The 18,019-nt window shown below is 31.7% G+C and overlaps 1 protein-coding gene across 3 annotated transcripts in view; it reads left to right on the top strand.

The window, feature by feature from the left end:
• The window catches only part of jar (Myosin heavy chain 95F jaguar), a 111,872-nt gene that overhangs the window by 82,996 nt on the left and 10,857 nt on the right, over positions 1 to 18,019 (top strand). For 2 of the 3 annotated variants that reach the window (XM_085809416.1, XM_085809417.1), the window contains exons 23-26: positions 1,010 to 1,117; positions 8,112 to 8,215; positions 12,681 to 12,812; positions 17,778 to 17,972. In XM_085809416.1, coding sequence (XP_085665542.1) covers positions 1,010 to 1,117; positions 8,112 to 8,215; positions 12,681 to 12,812; positions 17,778 to 17,972 — 539 coding nt within the window. Of the gene's footprint in view, positions 1 to 1,009; positions 1,118 to 3,730; positions 3,918 to 8,111; positions 8,216 to 12,680; positions 12,813 to 17,777; positions 17,973 to 18,019 lie in introns of those variants that run through there. The other variant, XM_085809418.1, reaches the window with a different exon arrangement.

Below are 18,019 nucleotides of genomic sequence, written 5' to 3'. Positions count from 1 at the left end.
TCTTCCCTTGGCTTCTTTCTTTCTTTCTTTTTTTTTTTTTCAAATCACGATTACCTTTTTAAAAGAGAATCTAGATTCTGACCTTCACGTGTAGTTGAGGTCTCCATATAAATCCAAAAGGAAGGAAAACAGCCACATATGAGAATTTAGTTAAGAGCCATTCAACTGTATGTGGCATGCTTTTTCAATAAATCTGCATGTAACTTTCATATTTACCTTATTTAAGCTGTCACTTTGGTGGAAATATTTTTTTATATGAGTAACATGACAGTTAATATAATCTAACAGCTTGAACTCAAATAATGTTTAGTGAACCTCTGTTTTGATTTAATGTATTTAGAATTTTGTGACTCTGTGTACATATTTCCAGAGAGTACATGCAGCATAAAATGTTAAAAAACCACTATTCTAGCTTATACTAAAAATGTTTTCTCAAAATCTCCATTCAGTTTTTTTTTTTTTTTTTGGAATCTGTATTGTAGTGTATTATTAGTTTCTCTGACCAGATTTGTATGTATTATTTATTTCTGTATATAAAGGTCTTTTATATAAGTTATTTAAATCTGTGTTCTACTAATACATGCATAATTTTGATAGTAAATATTTTTTAAAGCATATGTTATGTTTTACTATTATTAAAAGAAATATAATTAAAAGCATATGTTATGTTTTATTATTTTTAAAAGAACTATAATTTAAAGCAAATATTATGTTTTTTTATTATTAAAAGCTTCTCATACTTTATGTATGAACTGTTTAATTCCCTCCCCCCATGTGAAAATAATGCCATTCTAAGGTTTGTGTTGCCTTTCATGCTCAGATTTCTGTGTTTAATAGTATTAAAGAGATGTATGCTCTGTATTTAATTTATTAAACGAGACTGTATTTCTTTGTTTGTTCAATAAAATCTCAGGTTTATTAATTTTCATAGGAAAAGCTGAAACAGTTTATTTTGCTTCTGTAGTTTATATTACTTTTTCTGATCATCTCTTCATTAAATATTTAATAGGCAGCAACAATTGCACCAAGAACATAGTGATCATGAACTTGCTTTGCGTTTGGCACAAGATATGAATGGAGTGCCTGATGAAGTTGTTACACCACCACCACTTCCAAGGTAAATGAAAGTGTAGCATATTGCACTTTTACTACTAGATTTATTTTATTGCAGATGCAACCATTAACTTCAGCACTACTAGCAGAAAAAATCTTTTGATTCTAAGAATATCAAATAAATAAGATATATTCAAATATATCTAATTAACACATATAAATGCTAAAATGTAAATAATGAAAATTAATTGCTTAAAATTGCATTCACTGTTAGAGCATGACATGGAAAGTAAAACATAATAGACATATAATAATTAGCAAAGGCTAATAGTTTACTTCTTTCAAAACTATGGGGACAGTGCCCATTTCATATACTGAAACTTGCTATTTTGATAGAGAAACAGGACTTATTAAACAGGATGTAACACAGTTTTAAGCATACAGTTTTTAACTTCCATTATTAAGTTTGATGAAATATTAATATATGTATATATATACAGTAAAAAGTCCGACATCCAGACTTGTCGGGACTTCGACGATTCCGGAATTTGGATTTTTTCTGATATTAGATCATCAGTTTAAAACATGTAAGATGCCATTTAGAAATTATAAAATTAGAAATATCAAATCATGATTTATGAAATATTGAAGCATTTATCATCTAAAGGGTAAAAAAAATTTACAAAAAAAAAAACTTAATATTTATATGTTTACTTTATTAGACTTTTATTTCAATTTAAGTTTCTTTTTTTGTGCTAATATTTTCTCTTTAATTCCGACTAACTTGCTAATTGAAATTTTTTCGTTTTCAATAACTTTTCTGTGATTTTCTACACTGTTAGTAGCAGTGTTTTCTGTTTCTAGAACCATACTGCAGATTTTGCTGTCCATTAATTATTGATAATTGGGGCATTGTCATCGCAATGAAAAACTTCTGTTATATCATTTTCATTTATTGCCATTTCTCCACATTTTTTAAAAATGTAACCACATTTTAAAGCCATTAATTCAAAAATTATCTCTTGGATTATGATATCCCAAAACCTTCACATTCACGGCTGTCATTTTCATCCTCACCATGAAATATACTAGCTGGCCATAAATTATGGCAAGCAGACTTTAAATAATCTGGAGTAACATCCTCCCACAATCTTGCGATGCTCCACAAAGAGAATTTTACGCTAAAATATTTTAAAAATTCTTGAATGAATTCTCCATTATTCAAGAAATTTAACATGGATTTAAAAATTTTTCTTTATATTTGCATTTTCAGCATGCGCGCTATTCCGATATCCATAGGCTGAATGACGGACATAAAATTTGGAGGAAAGAATAATTTGGATACATTATCTTTCACTAAAAGTTTAAGGGAAGTAAGCCAAACAGTTGTCTACAATCACGACAATTTTTGCGTCATCAGGTAAAACGACCTATAGACCTCGGTAAACCAACCGAATTCTGCCAAGCCTTAGGTCTGAAATGATTTTCAAATCAACCATTCATTAACAGTTGTGTCATCCGTGTTCTTTTATTTGCACGATATATAACGGGGAAACTCTACTTCTTCAAATACTCAAGGTCATGATTTTTTCCGATTACGAAAACTTTCACTTGTGTGTTCCTGCAGCATTTGTGTATGCTAAAATTGTTAGTCTCACTTTGGAATCTTTGGCACAAGTTGGAGCCTTTCCTATAGAGGTTGCCAATGTATTTTGCAGTACATATTGTCAGAAAAGACCAGTTTCATCGGTGATGTAATTTGCTTTGGAGATAACCTTTAACTAATAATAAGTTCAATGAACTTGTTCAGTATCAGCTGAAACGTTTTCACCTGAAATTCTTAATTACTTATACTGTGGCGATTTTAAAATTTTGTTAACCAATCTGACGAATATGTGCACTCATTTTTTAAGTTTGTTTCTTAGTGAGATATTTTAGCTTGCACATAACGAATAATTTTTCTGTTATTCATTGCGTGTAGGGTGTTGGAATCCACAAAAAATACAAAAAGTTCCTTTTTCTGTTTTCTTGTCATATAATTTTACATGCCATACTGCTCGCATAATTTTGAGACATATATCTTTATCTATTTTTTGCAGCAATTCCACTTTTTGTTCAATGGACATCGAAATATGTAGATCTTGTTGCAGCTCCAGAATTAGAAACTGTTTTCGACATAAAAATTAAAAGAATCGGAAGTTCAAAAATTTCTTTATGTAATGCAATTGTTTTCTTCCCGCACTCAAATTGGACGACTTATCAAATAAGTCACTTACTTGAAGTAATTTCATGACTTAAATTATGTGACGAACTAATCACAGAGTTTCATACTTTAACTAGAGTAAGTTTCGATTAAACCAAAGAATTTTTTTCCCTCGAACAACTGATCAATATCGAGCAATAAAAAAGTTTCGCCAACACGCCAAGAAAAGAGAAATGCAGATAGTTTTTACGTACGTATAAGTCTTTATAATAGTTATTGTTCATTCATGAAATACTTCTGTTAACAGGCGTACACGTCAAAATTTTAAAAAAATAGCCCGCGCAATAACTGAACAGTTTTGAATATTTCTTTTAACTTTTAAAAAGGGAAAATGCAGATAGATTTTATGGACGTGAATCTTTTCCGGAACAAATTCTAGAAGATTACTATATACGATCATTTTTCCCCAATTAGACGGCACGGAAGATGATGCTGTTTTTGAAAGTGAAAATGACAACGAAGGCTCTAGTAGTGATTGTAACAATACAGAGTTCGAGACTGAAAATATGTATGATGACGAGCCAATGACGACAGAAGAGTTCTATGAAATGTTTGGCGAATCTGACCATGAATCGGATGTTTAAGGATTTTGATTTTGTTTATTTACCAAGGTATTTTTTATCGTATATTTACTTTTTTATCTCAGATGATTTTGAATAAATGTAGTACTTAAAAAAATTTTTTCGAAGTTTCTCGATCGATTTCGGAAGTGGGGGGTCGGGTTTCTTATTTTCTACGATTTTTTTTTTTTTTTTTTTGTTGAAGTGGGGGGTCGACTTATACGTGGTATCGACTTATACGCGGGTATATACGGTAACACTGCAAGGTGTATCTAATGAAAAGCAAAGAGCTGGAAAAAAATGCAAGCATTGTTTATTTTGTAATAAGTCGTTTCCTAATACCTCAGAATGCTTTAAGGCTTCTGAGATGTCACTGGAGGTGAAAAGAAAAACATTGAAGAAAAGGGGGGTTTCACTAGAACACAATTCTATGAAAAAACATCATAGCATTATGTGTCCAAATATAAATCAATCAAAACAAGACAAATAGTCTGAATCGGATGCACAGGTTCTTTTGTCACCAAAAAATTTGCCAACATAATTGTTAACTTTATTGGTGAAAACCATCAATCATGATAGGTCCGAAATTGTTCACAGATTATTTGACACCGGTACTCAGAGATCTTACATAAGAAAAGATATTGTGGAGAAATTTGGATTGAAAACTGCAGATCAAGAAATGATGAGTCATGGACTTTTTGCGAGGCAGTGAAACTAAACAAAAGTCCCACAATGTCTACAATATTACATTACAAAGCTTGTGTTCAAATTTCAAGTACACTGTTTCAGTTTTGCATGAAAAGAAGATATGTGGTGTACTTCCACGTATGTAGAGGATCCTGGTGTTTATCCAATTTTTAAGAAGAAAAATATTGTTTAAGTGATACAGAAAATTATTTGCCTGAAATAGGTTTATTAATAGGAGCAGATTATCTTGGCACATTATTGACTGGGAGAGTTGAGCCCATTGATATTAGTTTGGTAGCTATTAAAACAAAACTTGGATGGATGTTTCAAGGTAAACAAACTACTCAAAATCTTTGGTGAGTATTGTATATGCTACTAATTTAGATTTGACGGAATTATGAAGCCTAGATGTCGCTGGCATAAGATATCCTGCAGAAGTAAAGTCAAGGCAGGTAACTGATAAAGAAACAATAGATTTTTTTCATAAAACTATTAAAGGAAATGAAGGCAAAAGATATGAAGTTTGTTTCCCATGGAAAATGGACATCCAGAATTAAAAACAAATAAAAAATTAGCCATTAAATGGTTAATGTCGCCTACCGAAAATTTCATTAGATGTAGACATTTTAGAGAATAGGATGATGTGTTTAATGAGTGGATTGAGGATGGAATTATTAAAATTATAGATAAAGATGAGGAAAAGGGACACTATTTACTGTATCATCTTGTGATAAAAACTGGTGTAACAACAACAAAACTTTGCCCAGTTTTTGATGCATTGACAAAAGATTCCAAAGGAAATTCCTTGAATGATTGTTTAGAAAAAAGGGCCGAATTTATTAGAGTTGATAACCAAATTGATAATGCAGTTTCGGAAAATTGCAACTGGCATAACAGACATTTAAAAAAAAAAAAAATTTTTTTTTTTACAAATCGGTTTTAATCCAGAGGATAGCTAATATGTTAAATTTCTGTGGTGAAAGGAGTTATCAAGACAAGAAGAAATAATCACTGTACGACATTGTAGGGTGGTATTTAGTGCTTCTCCTAGTCCATTTTTACTAGAAGTGATTATAGCTTACCATGAGAATGCTGCGGATGAAAGGAAGCAAACAGCTTGTCAACTGAAAGAATCTTTTTATGTGGACAACTGTATTATGAATTTAAAAACTAAAGAAGAGGCAGAAAAATTCATTCTGAAGCTAAGGAACTGATGTCTTCAGCACAACTCAAACTACGAGGCTGGGTTACTTCTGAAAAAATTGTAGAAGAGACACACGACAGATTCATTTCAGTTCTAGGTCTCTCTTGGGACACTGAAACTGATGAACTTTTTCATGGCAGTATGGTTGAAATTCCAGAAAAAATTACTAAAAGAGTTGGGTTATTGGCTGCCCAAAGATTATTTGACCATATTGGGATAACATATTGTGTTTCAATAATACCTAAAGTATTGCTTCAAAACATTTGAAAAAGGAAAAATTAATTGATGATGTACTGTCAATAGATATATCAAATAGGTTTCTAGCCTGGGTCAAGGAATTATCTTGGTTGAAATAATGTAAGATTCCACAGAGACTTATCTCATGTCCATTTGAAGACTGCTGAATAAGTCTATATTGTTTCTGTGATGCCAGTGAAGTTTCCTACTGCTTGTATTTTCTTACCTTCTGAATTTAATGAGATTTCAGTCAAGTTAGTAATGGGTAAGTCAAGAGTGGCCCCTACCAAAGAGATTTCAATTCCTAGATTAGAGCTCTTGGGAGCTTTGATCAAGATTATGTAGTCAAGTAATAGACTGACTTGAATTGAAAGACAATGCAGTGTATTTTTGGACTGATTCAACTGTTGCTTTAACATGGATCAAAACAGAGGGTTCTTGGAATATGTTTGTAGGAAACAGAGTCACAGAAATAAGAAAGAATACCAACCTGAATGACTGGCATTTTGTGCCAGGACATATGAATGCAGCAGATTTGCCTTTAAGAGGTTGTGATGCTAAGAATTTATTGAAAAGCAAATGGTGGGAAGGTCCAGAATGGTTATGGAAGTCACAAGAAGTCTGGCCATTAAGTGAAAAACAAGTCATGAAAATCTGGTTGGATCGGAATAGAGAAAAACGATAGTCAGTAATGTGGAGAATGATCAGTTAACTTCACTGACAATTTACTTTATTTCTCGAAATACGCGAAGACTTAGAATACTTATCTGGATGCTTTGTTCCATTAAAACTGCTAATGAAAAGAAAAAATTACGAAAACTGTGTTAACGTATAAATAAGTTCAGTCAGCTGAAAACTGTCTGCTAAAATTAATTCAGCAGGAAAGTTTTACCAGAAGAAAAATGAAAATCTTGAAAAACGTGTAAATATTTAGAGATGAAAATAATAGTGTTCAACTTAGAACAAGGCTTCTCTTGGGAGATGAAGTGGAAAATTTCAAGTGCCCCATATTGTTGCCCGGAAGCCATGAGATTATTTATCCACTGGTAAGGCAAAAGCATTGTGAACTACAACATGCAGGACTTCAGACTCTGATTGCCAAAATAAGAGATTACTGAATTATTTCGATCAATAAATTAGCAAAACAAGTTAGCTCTATAGAACCACCTTTCACATCTCCTCCTAAGAATAGAATAAAGGCTGCTACAGTTTTTGAAGTTTCAGGAATTGATTTCGCAGGCCCTTTGTATTTACGTTCTGATGAAAAGACATGGGTTATACTTTTTATCTATGCCATTTATAGGGCTGTCCTGTAGTCAATTCTCTGTCTACAGAAATTTTTATTATGGCTTTAAGAAGATTCTTTGCTCAAAGAGGTACAGTAAATATAATCTACACTGACAATGCTACAGACGTCATTAGCTCAAACAATGCTCTAAGAAATTTTTAGAGAGAAGATCATGTCGTTTTCCACTATCAAGAAACTCAAATGGAATTTTAACCCTCCAGCAGCCACCTGTTGGGGAGGATAGTGAGAGTGCATGATTAGAATGTTGAAAGAGATGCTAAGGAACATTCTGAGTAGAAAAGTCTTGACTATGAAGAGTTGGAAACTATTCTGTGTGATTGCAAAGTTCTAGGCCACTTACATATATTGAAGACAGTTTGAAAGGTCTGAAGCCATTTAACTCTAGCTTGTTTCTTACAAAGTATTCCTAGCAGTGAAAGAACTGATTTAGATGAAATCAATAGTGAAAGCCTAAATATAACATTGTGTTTTGTACAAAAATCAAGGCAGAATTTAAGAATGAGCATTTAGCAATGTTGATTCATAAAGGTAAGAGCCAGGAAGAAACTTTTAAGAGTTGGGGAAGTTGTTCTTCTAGAAACTGATGGCAAGCGTATCAACTGGCCTATTCTATTTTAAAATTCTATCCAGTTCTATATAAAAATTGTTTATTATATTATTTATTAAATAGTTTCTCTAGTTAAATGTTATCAAGCAGCTCTATTTATGCTATATCCTAAAATAATTATTAAGATGTCCATTTTGCGTTTAAAATTCTGAAACAATTTCTGTAAAATGTAGTACCTTTAATTTTTATAGGTCAGCTTATGTGATGCAGCAACAAGAAGAACTTGCTTCTAAGAAATATGATCTATCAAAATGGAAATACTCTGATCTTCGTGATGCTATCAATACTTCCTGTGGTAATTTAACAAAATTCACAATTAAATGTATAGTTAATTAGTTGCTTCTAAGGTTATTTGGTTCATTGTGTTATATAATTATGGCGAATTACAAAATAACCAAAAAAGTTCTTGCTGTTTTGGACAGTCATAAAACGAATAATATTCACTGTTAATCCTCAAAGCAATCACCTTCAGCTTCCAGTGCCTTTTGCCAATGAGTGGCTAGCTGGGCAATGCCATTATGGTAAAACTCAGGTGTCTTGGATGCAAAGAAGTCTGTGAGGGTCTTTTTCGAAGTATGGACGGTTGTGAATGATTTCCCACGAAGATGGTTGTCCAGGAAATGGAAAAGGTGGTAGTCTGTTGGCACAAGGTCTGGGGAGTATGGTGGATGGGGTAATGTCTCCCAGCTCAGTCGCTGGATGGTGTCCCTGGCCTCCCGAGCCACATGCAGCCTTGCATTGTCATTGGAGGAGGAGTACCCCTTATGATTGACCAATGCATCAGTACCTGATGCACATGTTCCAACTGCTGCGAGTACAGGCCTGATGTGATGGTTTGGCCCATTGGCAGGAGCTTATAGAGCACCACTTGGCAACTAGTCCACCAAATACAGAGCATTATCATGAATGGGTGGAGAGGAGTTCTCGCAGTATGAGACACAGGATCCCATGGTAACAACCAATGAAATGGAATGCCTGGGTGTGTCACACTGGACCACCTTTTCATTGCTGGTGAGTACTTAATCAAATATGGATGCACTATGGTGCCGAGTAAGCAATGACAAACAGGCAGCGACTCGCTATTGCTTGTTTGCACCTAACAGTGGGGTACTCGCTTGCTCAACTTGTATGCCTTTCCTATGCAGTGCAAATGGAGTCTGACTGTTTCATCAGGTACCTGGAAGTATGCAGCAAGCTCATCACATGTTTGGCTACTGTCACTCTCTATGGCTGCTCACAGGGTCTCATTGTCCAGCGCTTGTTGCCGACCGCTGCATGGTGCATCACTAAGAGATATATCCCCTGACCTGAACTTCTGGAACCATTGCCTAGCAGTTTGCTCTTTAACGGCATCATCCCCAAAGGCCTGGCAAATTCGCCAACTTGATTCTGCTGCTGACAGGCCCACTTTAAAATCATACAGCAAACAACTCCGAACTAGCACCTTTGATGCATCCATTTCAATCAGTCGCTGTGTGATTCAAGTTTGAAGTACACATGCAACGTGCTTTTATACTCTTGATCAATGTCCCGGACTCCCATCCTAACCACTTCATCACCAGATTTGGTGAGTATTTTTATGTTGGGGTTCACTCTTCCAATTTCATATCAGAAACGGCCAGAACTTTTTTGGTCACCTTGTAGTTTCAACTCAGAGATTTTTCTTGCTATTTCCATTATTTATTTTTTAATCATATGGCAGTTATTGCTTTAAATAACTTAAATTAGTCAATGTGTAAATCGAAAACAAATAATGTATGTTTATTATAGTATCTATTTGGGTTTTACACTCTAAGATAAAATGAAATTTTTCAACTTGCATTTAGACAGCATAGTGCACAATCGTAATCTGAATACATATATATTATCAACTAGTTAACTTAAAATACTTTGAAAGGTATGTTTGTTAAAGTATCACATTAACTATTGTACACTCAAGCGTAATGAATATATCTAGTAGAGAGTTTTCTTATAATTATTAATCTCATGTAGAAACTACAAAACCTAGACAAGTCAGTCACACCTGACAGCTATTAAGAAAAAAAAAAAAAAAAAAAACGTGTTTAACTGAGGTCATAGTTAAACTCACTCCAAAGCAGTTTCCAAAGCACTTTATCATAACTTTTGTCTTCATATATTTATGAATCAAGTGTGTGTAACAAGACACGTAGCCTAAAGACCAGAAAGACTGCTTAGCGAAAGAAATAAAACAAAATTACAAGTTCAAGAATCGGAGAAAGTTCCAGGTGTTTCTGTGACTGACACATTTCCCAAATATTAATCCATCTACACATTTGTATGGAATATTTGTCACTAAGAATCTGACTTGTGGTGGTTCAAACACATAATTTAAAAGAATTTATGAATATTGTTTACTAAATTTTGGCTTTAGATACCATAAGATAGCCTTAGAAATCATGTGGCAATCATATAAGAGCCTATTTGATTTAAAACTATTTTGACACAATGTCGAGAGAGAATTTCATATTTAGCAGTTGATCGTAATGATCTGTACTTTCAGGTTTTGTGTTCTCCTTGAGGTAAACAGGTAAACTAAAATAAATTTCCTATGCCACATTTACTGTGAAACTGGGCAGAAGTACTTTAAAAATATAATCTAAAATCCACCAAAATGTGGTCAATATATTATCTGAAAAAATCCTGACAAATTTGTGTGAAGTGTTGTTGCTCCTGCATAAAACCACGAGTAATTGAAACCATTTTGTTTAAATTTTGAATGTTCTATTTCAAACAGTTTCTGTTTGCACAGACATTTTGTTATGTCATTTTGTAACAGAAAGGAATAAAAGATAAGTAGTAGAGTGTGAGCTGAACATAAATATAAAAGAGAAGTTTTCGGAATTATTTAAAGATGAAAGGACTCCTACCCAAAAACATTCATTCAAACACAAGGTGTTTGTTTATTGTATAATAGGCCAGTTTATGTTTGATGCCTCTAGCTGCAAGTTTTTTTTAATGAATACCTTCCCCCCAGAGTAATAAATGCAAGTAACTTAAAGGAAGTAGTTACATTTATTTGAAATTGACTTTGTGAACAGTTTTGCAGATAGAACTATGACAAAATTAAATAAAAGATTATTTACGTTAGAAATTCAGAGATCCCTTTTGAAAATACTTTTTAGTCAACTGTTTTGTGTTCTAAAATTTCAAAAGTTTAAAATATGATACTAATTAAAAACATTGTTTTAGCTTATATGAAGCATTCACCCTTAATCAGACTCGTTCACCATAGGAACAGACAACTTTTGCCCTAACATGTGTATCAGAAATAAATGTAAGAATATACACACATTAAGAAATCTGCAGTTAATTACAAATTTTATTAAATACTGCCAGAACCTTTTTAAAAGAACTGTGTTTCACAAAGCTCCATTTGGTCATACTTGTTATGCAGTATCATATAACTCTCTGAAAATTTAAAATATAGTATTACCTTTTTGATAATAAATAGTATCATTAATATGAATGCTTCATAAAATGTTTCAGGATTAAAGCTTCTATTGGTAACCGAGTTACTCCTTATTCTGTCTATCAATTCGATTTTGAATATCTTGTGATATATGGATATATATCAGCAGGTATGCATCAGTGTTATGGTCAAAAACATTGAAAAAATGTCTGACCTTAGATAAAGAAGAAAACATTGATAAGTATTTAGTTCAACACTTGTTTTTGAATTGCTGCTATTTTGAGTCAACAGCCTCCTCTCATCAATGTTGGCTAAAAGCGCTTTTTTAGAAATCTTGGGATCCTCATTAAATGTTTTGCCTTCTTTTTTATTTCTTTTGTATCTTAAAAATCTTACTCATTTGAGTTTCATCGTCATTCAGTTAGATAGATCTGATTTATATGTAAAATTTTGCTTAAATCTTGAGATTAAGTTTTGCTGCCACATGGAACTTGTAGAAATCAATGGTCAAAACTGATTACATTGAAACAAATGAACTTCCTATTTAAGTCTTTCTTTTAATTATTATTTGTGGATCTTCACATTTTGCTGTCATTCTTTAATTCCAGAGTACTCAATAACTTAGTCGAATGGCTAAGATGACTAAATGCTGGTAGTTTGTCTTGAGTTCAAACCCAGCTGAAAATACGGACTGCATGATTGATATTTGTAGTTTTTTTCCTGTGAATATAAGCCAGTTTCCCTTAGAAAGTCCTCTGGAATCCCTCCACCCTGGGCAGATAGCCTTCATAGGCTCTGCTATATTTCAGTAACGATAAGCATTAACAGAAATTTTTTTATCTTCTCAGTTGACCAAGTTACTTATCTTCAAGATTTTGAAAAATGCAGTGCAGATATTATTTTCTGAACATATTTTATTATTTTAGTGAAACATAAACTATGTGGATAACTATCACACTTGCCGTGGGATGGTTTTACCAAAAGGGAAAAAAATTGAGCAGTAGATTTCATTAGTACTTTCTAGACTAGTCCTGTAATGGTAAAATAAGTTTATTGAAAACAATAATTCAAATAATTTTTTATCAGACTTGTATAATTTCCAAAAAAAGAATGCTGAACCCGAGAAATTGCTATATAGTTGCTTCAGAATCTTTGATCATATGCATCTTCAAAAGAAACAGAATGCTAAAACTGGAGAAAATACTATACGTTTATTTCAAAACCTTTAAGGAATTACATTTGTTACTCTTGTTTTTGGTAATGTTCTTGAACAAAATTGTAACTTTTTATGTGTATATCTTAATGTAACTATGTTTTTATATTGTTTCAGACTTAGAACTACTGGAAGCTTGCAGAGAGGAGTTTCATAGACGACTCAAAGTTTATCACTCATGGAAAGTAAAAAATATGCAGAAAGCTGGTGCCAGTCAGAGTCGTGCTCCAGATTCTGTTATGCAGGCAGGTGAGTGTATTTAAATTTATTCTATACTTTTACAGAATTATGACATTGTGTTGTCATTTTAAACTTAAAAATATGATTTGCCATATTATCTAATATTAACATTACTATAATATATATAATCTAATTTCGATTCTTAGAATATTGATTTTAATTCCCTCTATCAAAGGTGATTTTAATCTAAATATATGAGGGTTTTCTGTATTTTATGTTCTGTTTAGTAACAGGCTGTCAGCTGTTTTATCTATCACTAATTTTTATTTTATGTATGTTTGAAGTTTTTAATTTCTCATATTTAAAGAGCATATAAATTAATGAGTGCAGAAGCATATTTTTAGTTACTCGTACAATTATTTCATTAAGCTTGGCATATACAATTTAGAAATACCAAATGCCATTAGTTTTTCATTGTTTTCTGAACTCTAAAATTTTGATAGTATAAATATTATCTAAGCATTTAATTGAAATTAAAAAAAAAAAGAAAGAAAAAAAAGAAAATGTAAAACTTATTTCGTCAAGGAAAGAATACTATAGTTGTACAGCAAGAGAAACCATGTATTTACATTAACCTTTTAATGCATTCAGCCATGTTAATCTGAATGCACCAAACCAAATTATTTCTGCATTGCCGAGATAAATATTTTCAAGACTTTTTTCAGGTATGAATACAACAAAGTATATTCACTACAGTTTTGAGATAAAGAGGTTGAGTTAAAATAAAGAATTAAAAAAAAATTGGGAAAAAGACAACTTTCTGTATTGTTATAGGTGCATTAATGGAATTAAACTAGTGGTTCTCAACCTTTTGACTTAACGCATACCATCTAAACAAAAAATGAAAACTTTTGTTCAACCATTACAAAGTACTACTACCACCTACCACTCTTGAACAAAGCTCAGATCGCATAAATTTATGAGTGTTACAGAAAAAACTCAATCAGGATGTTGGAGTTTTAATTTTTGAATTTAATAGTTAAAAATACTATGCTTCTTTGCATACCACCGGTTGAGAACCCTTGTATTAAACTATTAGTTGAATGTATCTTTATGGTAATAACATTTTTAAGAATATGAATGTATTGAACTTCAGCTGGTGTGATATGGGTCTCTCAAACCAAGCATCATATTTTACCTAATAGCTTTTTTAACTGAAGAATATATATCTCTGCCTTTTTTAGCATTTACTCAAATATTGAACTTGTTCAGCACCTTAAAATGGAATTACTAGTCATTTCTATGAGTAATTTTTATTCTATGAATTCTCTCATAGTGACCAGCTCTGAAAGTGACTGGTATTTCTGAGGACAAATAAGCATCGAATTTGATGATCATTTTAATATTTTACTCTAAGATGAAGGCCACTTTGGTGGTATACCAAATACATTTATTAAAGCAACCACCAAAATGTCTAATTTCACAATCAACCTGAAATATTTCAAATATTTTACAAATCAAGACATACAGAGGCTCCTCGCACATTTTTTATACGAGTGTCATTGTAATTACAAAAAATTTCTACATAAGATTTTTATGTTTTAAATGTTCTTATTCTTCACTATCTTTCTACACTGTAATTTCAAAGACAATAAAAACTTTAAGTTTACTAAGCTACTTAAGTAACTAAAAGTTTAAAAACGTTTATGAGCATTATGCGTATGTGAGAGAGGGTTACATTTGCGTAATGTTTGTCTCCATCAGAGTTTTAAAGTATTCTATGGGTAATGTCATAAGCCATATCTTGTTAAAAATATACATTAAATAATAAAAGTAATTTTTGAAGAGTAAATAAAAAAAAATTATTACTTTTAGCTGCAACCAAGTGCTTCACCTTCTAACAGCTAATTTAAATTCGTTTCCAAAAGTTCAAAGGCTAGTAGAACGTGCAGTTTTGGATTTTTTTTTATGAGAGTATATGGTTTTTATTTTCAAAATTAATCTTTATAATGTTGTTTTAAAAGTCTTTCGTAGTATTGGAAGAGTTATTTTATCCCATTGCTCTCAGCTTTCCAAAGTCTAAGAATGTTGTACATCAATGTTTGGACAATCCACTTTTTGAAAATTCAAAACCACAAAAATATGTTGGTAATATATCAGGAGATTTAGTAGGAATATGAGTGAAGGGTATAAGCCTTGATACCCGTTTCTTGTTCCATTTTTTCCAGGAAACAGCAGCCTTCCATTAATTGCTTCTTTAAAAGTGACATTTTGCAGTACTGTGAAGTTGCATATGATAATTTATATTTTCAAAAATATAGTTGTAATTTTAAAAAAATTTCCAAGCTGAAGATTTTTTTTTTTACAGCGAAGCAAAATCGTCTGAAAAATGTGCGAATAGCCTCTGTATATCTCCGTATCTTATCATGATAGTATAGTAGTTAATCATTTCTGAATAACACTCACACATTATGAAGAAATATTTAGTATAGATGCTAATGAAAGTCGATATTTCTCTATATGATAAACAGGGATGGAAAAAAAAAACTGAGTAAATTAAACAAAGACCAAATTTGTTGGAATTTTAAAGAGAACTTAAACAGGAAAAAATATGTAGTTTTCTGTCAAAGGTTTTGATTTAACTGCTATGTGCATATTAAAATAATCTTGATAAATCTTAAGACATTCTCCAGGAAATCAAACAGCTATAAAATTTTTAAATTCTAAAGTTATTTAAGGTTGTAATATCCAATAAGTTATGCTTAAAAAGTTAGAATGCATGAAAACTTTTCCTGATAGTGTATGAAGAGTGCTTGAAAAAATGGCCATCATTTTCACTCTTTATATCTCTCTTTGTTTATTCGTAACTAAGCCCTGATCTTAATGTTGCTTTTCATTAATCATGAGTTTAACCGAATGATGTACGCATGGATATTTTTCCTGTGATGGCTGGCTATGTTTAAATAAGGCTATCATCTCTTAATTGTGGCATATGGAGGGAGAGATTCTCCACTTCTCTTCCATATGTCAAGCATGGCTCTTACATTGACATCAGTGAACTAGTTTTCTTTGTAGTCTTTCAATTTCCGTAAATTTATTTTTATTTTTTTAAAGCTACATTGTTCTTTTATTTGTAAAAGTATGATAATTTCAAGTATTGGTAAAGGGAAATAAAGCTATTTTATTTATTCAAAAGAAAATTGTCATCTTCCTGTTTATATATATAAAAGCACACAACAGCATTAAATTTGATTTGGCATGCAGTTTTCAGAATGATTCAGTTATAAAAATTACTTTACTAGCCACAAAGTAATAAGGCCTGATTTTGCTTAGCAGTATTTTTGTATAGTGTAGTTTCTATGTTTTAATTTTTAAAATTAAGTAAGATTTTATTTTTTCCTTATATAAGGCATGCAAGTTTTTTTTCGTTTTTCGCGGAATTCTGCTTTTTTTGAACGTCATCCGGGCTGTTTCTGAGATTGATGCAGAACTGTTGAGAAATCGCTACCGGCAAATGGGGGGGGGGCTAAATGGAGGACACGCTCTCTCTCTTCCTCTTATCTTTGTAAAAAATCTTTACATCATGCCAGAGATAGCGAAATACGTTGTTTCACATCAAGGCAAGGTAGGTGGGGCTTATGTCGAAAGGTGGAACTAGATGCGTATGAATATCGAATCAAAGAAGAGCAAGCAACTCTCAAACGAGAGCTGATTTCAATAGTTTCAACGATAGGTGCTGGCAACATCTGTCGGACATATGGATAACCACTTGCATTCTCCAGTACACAAAACTCTATGTAAAAATTTAAGGAATGCTCATAAACTGTATAAAGAAGAGCTAGAGATAAAAAAGAAGGAGCGAGAATCTAAAAAAAAAAAAAAAGCAATTAAACATTGCAGAAAATAAAGAAGAAAATAAAAAAAAGTATCAATGGATTGTATAAAAGCTGCTGAAAAGAAATTGAGACTAGCTTGCAAACAGAAATTAGAAAAGTTGGCTGCAAATGTAGCAAAAACGAAAAAGCTTTTTCCCTAAAAATTTTTAATCAGGATCGAGTGAGACAGACAAAATAGTTATTTTTTATATTCCTCCTTTAACTATATGTTATTTTGTAACTATATTATCTCACATGACTACTTTTTCTGGTGTTATATAAAGTACTGTTTATTGAACTAAAAGTGAAGGTAATTGAAAGCTATAGTAACAGTTATATATATATATATATTATCTCTAAAACTTGTCATTGTCTGAAAATGGGCAGTAATATGTAACATAAATATGTATATTAGTGTGTTGTAATGTTGTGTATAGTATTCATGTATCAACTGTTAAATTAAGTTACATAAAGAGCATCTTAAAGAAGGTTACTTCATTACAATCTCTTGGTGATTTATGGATTTTTGTCTTTTTTTTTTTTTTTTTTCAAGTGGAAGATAAAATTAATAGCAAAATAGTAAGTACAAGTATTATTTTAGTTAAATTATATGTTTAATACTTTTTATATTAAAAGGTTGGTATTTTATTTATTTATTTATTTATTTGAGGTCCCGCGTGCACATTTAGTTTTTGTGTAATTTTGTGTCCGCGCGTTGTTTAGCTTTTTTTGCCAACTTGCACTTTCATGCCTGTTATATGTTTTCTTTGCCAGGTGGTAAAAGATCTCCCTTACATGAGTTCTTATATGGGAGAGATCTTAACTAATATTTTCCTAATTTTTGCAATGATTTATTTGTGAATATAAAGATCCTCCCCTCAAGTGACAAGCAAAAATATAATTATGTTCTTGGTTATCGTCATTGTTTATTTCAGTTCATATATTAAAATTAATATGTTATAATTAATATGTTATTAATATGTTCATATATACACTGAAATATCCTAGTAAATTTGCAACTCTTTTTATATATTTTACTGTTTTTAATGCAGTATTGTTACCTCTTTGCGATTAATTATGGCCGTTGAAAATTTTTTAAGCAACTTATTTATATTTCAGTGTATTATTTTATTATTTTTAATTTGAGTTCTTTTTCCAGCTAAAAATATGCCACCTATGCCACCTAAACGCAAATCATCTCTTAGTGGTAATCCAGTGGATAGGTATTTTCGTATTCCGTTTGTGAGGCCAAATTCTGCTCAAAAGGGTTGGTGGTATGCACATTTTAAAGGTCAGTGGATTGCTAGGCAAATGGAACTTCATCCTGATAAACCACCTATTCAGCTTGTTGCAGGTATATTTCTTAGCATTTTTATATATTTATTAAGATTCGCTTGTACA

The sequence above is a fragment of the Stegodyphus dumicola genome, chromosome X2, assembly GCF_044657685.1.
Source record: "Stegodyphus dumicola isolate Sdum_Otavi_A_Nest chromosome X2, ASM4465768v1".
Lineage (NCBI taxonomy): Eukaryota > Metazoa > Arthropoda > Arachnida > Araneae > Eresidae > Stegodyphus > Stegodyphus dumicola.
The sequence above is the reverse complement of the archived record's forward strand: the minus strand, read 5'-3'. Positions and strand labels throughout refer to the sequence as shown.